The sequence below is a fragment of the Thalia democratica genome, unplaced genomic scaffold (assembly GCF_965202585.1).
Source record: "Thalia democratica unplaced genomic scaffold, ktThaDemo2.hap1.1 HAP1_SCAFFOLD_1752, whole genome shotgun sequence".
In the NCBI taxonomy this organism is placed as follows: Eukaryota; Metazoa; Chordata; class Thaliacea; order Salpida; family Salpidae; genus Thalia; species Thalia democratica.
The window spans coordinates 3,518-13,206 of record NW_028140567.1 but is presented as its reverse complement, the minus strand read 5'-3'; the positions used below and the strand labels follow the sequence as shown (position 1 = coordinate 13,206).

At 29.4% G+C, this 9,689-nt stretch overlaps 1 protein-coding gene across 1 annotated transcript; it reads right to left on the bottom strand.

Annotated features, from left to right (window-relative positions):
* Positions 1 to 6,689: 6,689 nt before the first annotated feature.
* Positions 6,690 to 8,189, bottom strand: LOC145848834 (kelch-like protein 33). The gene is made up of 2 exons (XM_082954068.1): positions 8,129 to 8,189; positions 6,690 to 7,834 (listed from the first exon to the last, which is right to left on the bottom strand). Exons 1-2 carry the CDS (start codon positions 8,187 to 8,189, stop codon positions 6,690 to 6,692), a joined length of 1,206 nt encoding a protein of 401 aa, XP_082810194.1.
* Between the last annotated feature and the right edge of the window lie 1,500 nt (positions 8,190 to 9,689).

Here is a 9,689-nt window from a genome sequence, read left to right as displayed (position 1 = left end):
ATCAATTATATACTTAAGTTTAAAGATGTTTGTTAATTTGGTGACATAAACATAGAATCACTTAAAAGATATCAAGACTCATCAACTACAAATTATCTTAACGAAATTTTTTATTTTGGATTTAAAAATTTAATCGATATTCAAACAAGAGTTACTCATAAGGGAGGCACATTAATTGATCACTTTTATTGTTCTAATCCTGAAAGAGTCCACAATGCAAATCTGGCATTTTAATTACTTTCCATTATATGTAAGATTCAAAAAAAAATAACCTAACTAAACAAATATATAAACACTAAAAATCTGTTTTATCAGGACCATTCTAAAATTAGTCATAAAAAAATCTCAGCTGAAACTTTTAAAAATCTAAATAACTTTCAAGTTTACAAAATTATTAATTCCAACGGCTTACTGAATTAAAAGTTTGAATGCTTGTAAGAAAATAAAAAAGAAATCAGTGACAAAATGTTCCCCTTATTAATTTGTCAAAATCTAAACAAAAATTGAAGATTAAACCCTGGATAACCAAAGGTATTCTTAAGTCAGTTAAGTATAAAAACTACCTTTAAAAAATGCTCTGCAAAAACTTTTTTAGTAAAACACAAAATGTAAACAAGTTCAAAACTTACCAAAACAAATTTAAAAAATTGAAATTGTTTCTAAAAAAGTTATTTTGAAAAAAGGTTGCAAAATTGTAATAAAAGTTCAGCAGTGGAAGGTAATTAATGATGTCACAAATAGACAGAAAAAAAGCTCTGACTTTTCCCAAAATCTAAAGTTAATGACAAATTCTTAACAATACAGTTGAGAATGTAAATAACTTTAACTTACATTTTTCAACTATTAGGAAACAAACTAGTTTGAATTCTTACTTTTTTCAAAACTAATGTATTAGTAGTCTAAGAAAGTACTATAACTTTTTTGCCTGGTTTGAGGTACAGGAAAGAGAAATAAGTTATATAATTAGAAGTTTAGACTCAAAGAATGCAAATGGTGCTGGCAATATCTCTGTTAGAGTTTTCAAATTGATCAACTACAATATAGTCCCAACAGTTAGTAAGCTAATAAATTCGGTATTTCAAGAAAGTAGATACCCTAGTTGTTCAAGATAAGCAAAAGTATTACCAATATTTAAATCTTGTTTGAAAAAAACTCCTGGAAATTAAAGACCAGTTTGACTTTTGTCAAACATAAATAAGATAACTTAAAAAGCTATATATAGGCGTTTGTACAATTTTTATTAAGTTGAATGTCCTTAAAACTTCCCAGTTTGGATTAAGAGAGGACCATTCAACTACCCTAGCTTCATCAGAGTTTATAGAAAGTAAACGGTCTTCTTTTGATGAAGGTAATGCTATTTGTGCAATTTTGTTAGACCTGAGTAAGGCATTTGATTGTGTAAACAGATTGTTTTTTTAAACAATTTAGAGTATTATTGAATTGGACAAATGCTCAAACTATTGCCACCATGCCTATATGAAAATAAAGCAGTTCGTAGATTTTGCTGGGTGTGTATCTACTTGTAAAAGTATTGAAATAGGAGTGCCACAAGTCTCAGTTTTTGGTCCCTTATGCTATTTACTTTATATCAAATAATCACATAATAATACAACTCTAAAAGTCTTTAAGTTTGCAGATGACACCATGTTATATACTACTAAAAAGTAAAACAACTACCAACGAGATAATATAAAATTAACTTATTGGAAAATGAATTTAAATGGTCAATTGACAACTTGCTTAAAATTAATGTAAGTAAAACAAGGCACATGCTCTTTTACTCTTCTAAATCAGAAGTGTTGAAAAACAAAAAAAAATAGAAATAAAAATAGGTAATTCATCTATATTAAAGGTAGAAAATTATAAGTATTTCGTTGAACAATTATTAGTAACTTCAATTGGTTTGACTATATTGAAGCAGTAAAATCGAAGTTATTAAAAACAATAGGTATTTTAATCAAAACTAGGCAATTTTTATTATATTCTTTGTATTATACATTTAACTCACTTCTGCTATGATGAGTCACGTAATAAATGGTTTGTTGTGTTGGAAAGGGCTAGTAAACCTAAAATTAATGAGATTGATAAAATAATAAATAGGGCATTAAGGTGCATTATTTTAAAGATTGAAATTAAAAAGTTACTGAAAAAAATATTAAATGTTGAAAATATGTTCAAGTATGAGTTAGGAGTTTTTATGCACAATTTTAAAAGAAATACCTTGGCAGTTAACTTTAAGCCTTTTTTACAAGAGTAAATAAAATTAAAAATCATTCAATAAGATTTTCAGAGACAAATTATTTTATATATGAGATATAAAGTAGTTATTATTTTTGTTTCTAAAACCTTATTCTATCTTAGATGTAAAATGTTAGAGGAAATTCTAAGAAACCTAAAAGATCAGAGCTGCATTGGAACTTTTCAATCTGAACTAAAATTTGTTTTACTTAAAAATGAATCACATAAAGTCAAACAAGTAACAAGTTAGATAAATTTTTGATATTGGTTTATTTTTAACCTGTATTTTAGCTGATTGATAGTGGTTTGACTGGGTGTGAACAGGGATGACTTGGGTTTTTAAATTTGAGATTTAGTGTTACTGTTTTGTCTCCATTGACTATGTGGCTAAAGATAGATTTGTTCATTTTTTATATTACATAACTTAATTCTATTATCAATTTATGAGTTAGTAAATAGAGTTTGTTTTTCAATTGAGGTATGGATATGAGTGCTGATTCCATTAAATGGTGAGGAGCAAGTGATTGAAGTCTAAAATCTACCTGCCACAGTTTTCCAGTTGAAGCGAACCAAAAAAAAATTCAAAAGCGTCTCTGTCAGTTATTTTTATTAACCGAAAGCGAATAACCGTTAGTTATAAGTAAAAACAATTTTTTTATGACATTTGCCAAATATAGAATAATTTTAGCTAATAGTTCAAAAGCCGTATTTTTTAAAAGAATCCTAACATTCATGCAGTCAACATATTATTGGTTGAATAAATAAAAACAAACCTAAACATTTTGTAAGAAAATTCAATGAATAAGATAACAAAAGTCAAAGTACGACTTAAATGTTTAGCCTTAAACTTACGTTTGAACTTAAATTTTACTTCTGTATCTTAATGCTCTGTTTTACAACGAGGCAATATAACTTATTTTGCAAAATAAAAAACTACTCTAGAACTTTACAAATGAAACTGTTAGACTAGGGTAGGCCAATGCCAAAAAAAAATATCCGGCCTGTTTAGTAGATTTTAGCTCATGAACAAATTAAGCTTTTAGTAAATAAATGAGTTGGTATGCGCTGTTAGTTTTTTTTTGTTCATAACATGCTTAATAAGTTATCTTTTTATACTTTTTTGTTTTTTAGAGTCCTTTTTACTTGTTTTTTGTTTTTTATTTTACAATTTTTCAATATTACGTGAAGCAGCTTAACTTATTTTCAAAAAAATTTGTTTGGTAAATCACCTTGATTGAAAAAGATGTTCTAAACTAGTCTCATTTTAAATTTTGTCGTATTTTTTCGTCCGGAGTTCTGCAGATTGCGACCTACGATCCAAAGACTGCGAAGTAAATTATATGTAAAAATGTACCTCAAAAAAAAACAGCGGTTTACTTTGCTTATTTTAAAACATTTAGTTTAAAACAGTACTTTTGTGGTTATTTCTACTTAAATACTTTTGAAACAACTCAAGTATTTTGTTACACCACGAAATTCTTTTCTCCACCGATTCCCTTACGTATCATAAATAAAAATAGCGTTTGTATCACAAAAAGAACAACAAAACTGTTAACAACTGAAGGTATTTGCTTATTGAGCGTTAGCACCTTTTAGAAAGAATTAAACCCTCGTGAGTTTCGGCCAAGTATGGTTCTTTGGTTTTAATTACAAGTTTATTTAAATATTGAGTTTGATAAAACTTAGAAAAGTTTGGTTACTAAACAAAACCAAATTGTTACTTAGAAGAGTGAAAATCTTATAACTCCTTTTTCTCTTTAGTTTTGAATCTATGATAGTTTAGAGTAGAAAAATTGATAGTTTAAAACTCAAAATAAAAAGTTCTCTTTAGCTTGTAGCTTACTGATAGCATTTTTCAATATACTTGTATTTAAAATTTGCTAAAATGTTTCAACTAGCAATTTCAACTAGTGTGTAAATGCTTTTTCTTCAAAACAAATATTTATGTATCTTTAAATGCTTACAACATATGATTCATAATAAAGTATGAAAATATACAAATAATAGTTTTGTTAGTACATACTTGATTTTTTTTTGTTTAATTATTTTATTTTTTAAATATTAATTATCAAAAAAAAACACTGATTATATAGTTGCTTGTAAAAATTTATTAAATATACTTTTTTTTCATCTTGCTTTTATCCTGTATTTAATTTAAGATAAATTTGTAGTTTAATTTTAAATTGCTCTTATATATTTTTAAATTTACTGTTGTAGTTTTTTACTGTACCTTGTTGTTAAGTTTAATTTTCTAAATATCAGTTCTTATACTTACAACAAACTACTAATACTTAAAAAAAATTAAATTAAAATTTTGATAAAAACAGAGAATATATTATAAAATGGTAACAGTTTATTACCACATATGAATAATAAAAAGAAATCACAGTTCTCATTTATAACGATTGCGTAGACGTGAAACAGATTGTAAAGAAATAAACTCATATGAAAAAATCTCTAAAACGTTTTGCTTAAACATTATCCTTTTACTACAGTAATCAGTTCTAGTATAATTATTTTTTAAAATAGTAATTGAAATTATTACAAAAATTTTTACAAATAGTATAGAAATGTAAAGAACTTAGTTAATTAAACTTGTAGATAAAAATATGCTTCAATTTAAATTTAGGTTTAGAAGAAAAAACTAAATAAGACCATATATTTATGTATGACCATATATTTTTTTTTTAAAATATAGTGAAATTTTTAGATTAACATATAAATTAGTATCTACAAATCTAACATAAAACTGGTATACTACCAAAATCCGACCGGTTTTTTTTAATTCTCATTATTTATCAACTAATTTTGTGTATATTTTGCATATTTTAATTTACTTTTTATTTATTTTTTACTATCAGTGTCACCCTAACTTTTACCCTGATCAGTAAGTAGTTCTCGAATTTGACTGGGTGGATTTCGATCGGCTGGATTTTGAACGCGGGTGGATTTTGAGCGTGTCCCAAAAAACTGTTTACTTTAAAACATTAGACTATCAACTTACATTTGAAGTGTAAAAGTATTTTTTTAATTGTGACTCAAAATTACATTTTTCACAAAGTAATAAGTTTATTTTAAACTTCTAGCAACTAATTTGGTAATACATCCTATTTTATCAGTGTGGAAAAGCACTGTTTTATTAATTAATGAGTTAAATAATTAAAAACTTTTATATTTCATTCAACTTTTGGAAAAAAAAAAGAGTTTAGTTCAAAAACTTTAAAGTCGTCTATTAAATCCGAAATTTCGGATTCCGAATCTTATTTTGATATTAGGATTCGGCCCGATCCGGGTCAGTGTCTTATTTAAAAATTTAGGATTAGACGGATTCCAAATCCGGGTCCGAGTCTTGAATTCGGTAGATCACTACTGAGAATCCTTCACAAGTGAAAATAGAATAGGTCTATTTAACGAAAAAAAAAAGTTCAAAAAATTAGTTCTAAAGACCTTGTGTACGAAAAAACAGGTTATCAAATCATACACCGTGGATACAGTTTGATAACTTAGCGAGGACCTGATTTCTTCCGAAACAGCGACCATGAACGACTCAAGATCGATTTAATTAGCGGTGGATTTTGAAAAACAAGATCATTGCAAACGGATTATATTTATTATGTTGCCCGTTACTAGGTGTAGAGAACTGTAAGTATAATTTTACTAAGATAGACTTGTTTTCCTAAGTTTTCAAACTTACTTGCTTACTTAAACTACTTTAATTGTAACAAATATACATTATTAAGTGTATCCTAAGAAATTGATTCGTAAAAAGGAAATAAACAATATGGATATCTTTGTTATTTTTGAATGTTTTGCTTAGATGTGTATTTTTTTAGAAAAATGCAAGCTACATCTGGACACTTATTTTTTTGTGTGCCTTATTTAAAATAACAAGTTAAAAAGTGTAAAATTTAATTTACTCTAAGAAGTTCCAGTAGTAAATTCTACTGGATTTTAAATATCAGAACAGTTTTGTTGAAAGTAACTTATAAAACATAAGAAAAGTTCAATTCATGGTAATAAATAGTTTTATTCAAAAAGTAAGAGATGTTTAAATTTTAAGAAACTATTGATACAAGTTATCTGTAAATGCGGTAGAAGCTTTTTCTTTTATTTTTTTAATGCGGTCCACAGCAAACTATCCACATCACCAATTGTCTAAGCCGGAAGTGTTAATAAAGAATGTTTAGTGATTTTTCAGTATTATTAGGCCTATTTGTCTAAACTTAATTTAATAATTAAAAAAGAGTTGGTTTATGTTAATTAAAAAAAAGGATTTAATGCAAAAATGCACACAAAACCCTTATGGTTTTATTCATATATTGAATTATAATAGTAGATAAAAAACACTGGCTGAGCAAATTGCACATCATTTAAAACATCAATATGGTAATTTTTTAACAATTCACCATCAATTAAATAAGACATGAAATCGATTACAAAAAATTAAACTTTTATCCACTTGTTGTCATTCGTTCGCCTTCCAAAATCCACGGCACCTTCACACAATCGAAAGTTCCCAGCCACCTCGTCGCTTCAAAATAAATTTCCTCCCACTCGTCTTTCACGACGTCATACCGAGTGACGTATGGCCGTATGTTTTGAAACGCAACGAACGCGTCGCCAACCGCCACCGCTTCAAAGCGACAGCAATAGAAAGTGGGTAAGGAAGATTTGAGAAGGACGAACTTTTCGCCATCGTAAACTTCAAACGTCTCATCGACCACGAAAAGCTTTTTTCTCACGGCGACTAGGCTGTGGTTCCTGTGGCAGCCGACCATATTAGCAATCGGAGACCAACTGTCGTCGGACGCGTCGTAACGTTCCGCTCGGTTGTACGCCGCGCTGAAGCCGTCGCTGCCGCCGCAAACAACTATGACGTCATTGAAAAGCGCGCAAGCTGCACTCGTTCTTTCCTTTTTCATCTCGTTGACTTCTGCCCAACTCAAACGTTCGGCATCGAAGCGCAGGCAAGACGCGGTGGCGACAAGGCCAACCATCGTCATGTGATATCCCCCGAAAAGGTAAATTTTGCCCGAGAGCGAAAGGCACGCGCAGAACCCCGACCGCTCGTCATACTCCCGAGCCACCCGCTCCCAGCGGCCAACCAGAGGCGAGTATCTTTCCACGTGACGGCTGCCAAACACGTAAACGTCGCTTCCGCGGCAAACCGCCCGAATGAAATTTCGCGCTTCGCTGAAGTCCGGCACCGGTTTTGTTGCGACGCTCATTTTGCTTCCGTCCACTTGCCTTACGCTTCTGACGTTTGCTTTCGACTTGAAATCGTAGCCGCCGATCAACAGTATGTTGTGCTCGAAGCACTTGTAAGAATGCACTGGCCAAACGCCTCGCGCCTCTTCCTTGAATATTTCTATGCCTAACGCTTTGTAGAATAGCGAAGGCTCGCTCGAAAGCCGTTTTAACGAGCCGTCGGATAGCTTGTGCAGGCGAATTTTGCGCAAAAGCGATTTGGCAAATTTCTTTCGCTGCTCAAGTTTGAAAGTCAACCAGCGTTCTGCTGCATGAAACGCTTCCGTCTCCGTGGTTTTGCTCAGTTCAGAGCTTGAAAGTATCTTTGCAGCACAGCTGTAATCCAGTTCTAAAAAGTTACGGCTTTCAACAACCGTTGTGAAGCAGCGTGTTATCAAAATAAATGTGGAACTTGAAATAACTTTTAAGTTAAAAATTGTGGCTAGCTGATAGAAAAACGTCACATTTTTAATTGTTATTTTGTCTTTGATGTATTCACATACTTCTGTTTCTTCTGAAATCATCTTTCTACCTACAGCCGACATTGAAAAGAATGTTTTTACATAGTTCACTACTAATTTAATAACATGTTTTAAATTTCTAAGATTTAACAAATTATAAAAATCAATTTTTTCTAAATCGCTTGTTTCATTGTGGTTTTCACTCGAAGTTACATCGTTATTAAGAACCTTGTTGTGCTTCATAGCGGAAACTATATACTTTTTGTTCAGCTCTTTTCGTTTTGAGGACGCTCTGACCCACCCTTAAATGTTATAAAAGCAATAAACTCAAGAACTTTGTAGTCCAAAGTTTAGATTTTTATATAACTAACATAAAAAAAAAAACTCATAAATAATAAATGCTAACAAAATTATCTTTTTTAAACTGTGCCATATTTGCCTTATTTAAAATTGAAGTAGTTAAAAAAAACAATCTATTAGATTAGAGTTTGTTTTAGTACTTGATTTCAAAAAATATGCATTTTAATTTATTGGTGACTTGTTTTGAAAAGCGATTTTTTTCTTTAACTTGTTTTTTAATTTGAATAGATGTAAACAAAACATCAGCAATAAACAGTTTTTATAGTTAAACCGTACTCAATAAAATGTTTGGTAATACCAATTCGACCATCAGACTACAAACTTTCGGTAGACTGAAACTACCGATTAACGAATCTGTATGATCAAACCTTGCTAACTGAGCTTATCTCACGCCCACAAAAGTCCAGGCTTAGGCGTTTTAGACTTTTGCGAATATTTTTGTTGACCCTACTTAACAAGGTAGTAAAAACATCATGAGTTTATTATAAAGGATATCGTCTTAATTTCATACACGTTTACACAAAATGATAAGCAATTAGAATTCAAAAAATCGGTACTATCAATAGGGGTAGGTAGTACAACGCATTTTTGTCCTATTGTAAAATTCATACAAGTTCATATTGTTTGGATGTTTTTTTCGCTTCATTAAAAATGAATATAAAAATAAGAAAAAATTGCAATAAAAAATGCTAACCAAAAAAATAATTTAAACCTAAAATCACATATTTTTGATTTTTTGACTTGAACAGTAATAAATTTACTTATACATGTCCTAGACTTATAATTTATATCTTAAATGAAAGCTTATACTTATCGACATAGATTTGAAGACATATTAAATGTTTTTCATGTATAATGACATCATAATCACCCTAAACATGCGAAATTTCTTTTAAAACTGTTGCTTTTTTGATAACTAAAAAGCATAGCTTGTTAGCGATTTTAATAAAAAAAAATTATTAAACAAATATTTTCAGGTATGCTTACGTTTGAAAATTTAGATGATGTGGTATGTATATAAGCGGCATATTTGTTGTCATAGTTCATTTAGCTTCAAGTGCCTAAAAACGCTTAAATAGTTCAATTAGCATTTGAAAAAATTAAAGAAATTTTCAAAAGTTATGATTTATAATAGGCAAGATATTTTTTTATGGTAATGAACATTAGGTTAATAATCAAAAATAAAGACTTTTACAAAGAAATAAAAAAACATTGCAAAATAAAGCGAGCATTGTAGTGTATCATTAAGTATTTATACTTAAATTTTTGCAAACTGACTGATACTTTTAAGAATTCTATTATAAAATGGCTGTCACATGACTGATAAAATTTAACGGACCATCTGTTTAAACATACTACTCTTTTAAATTAAATATACTATCA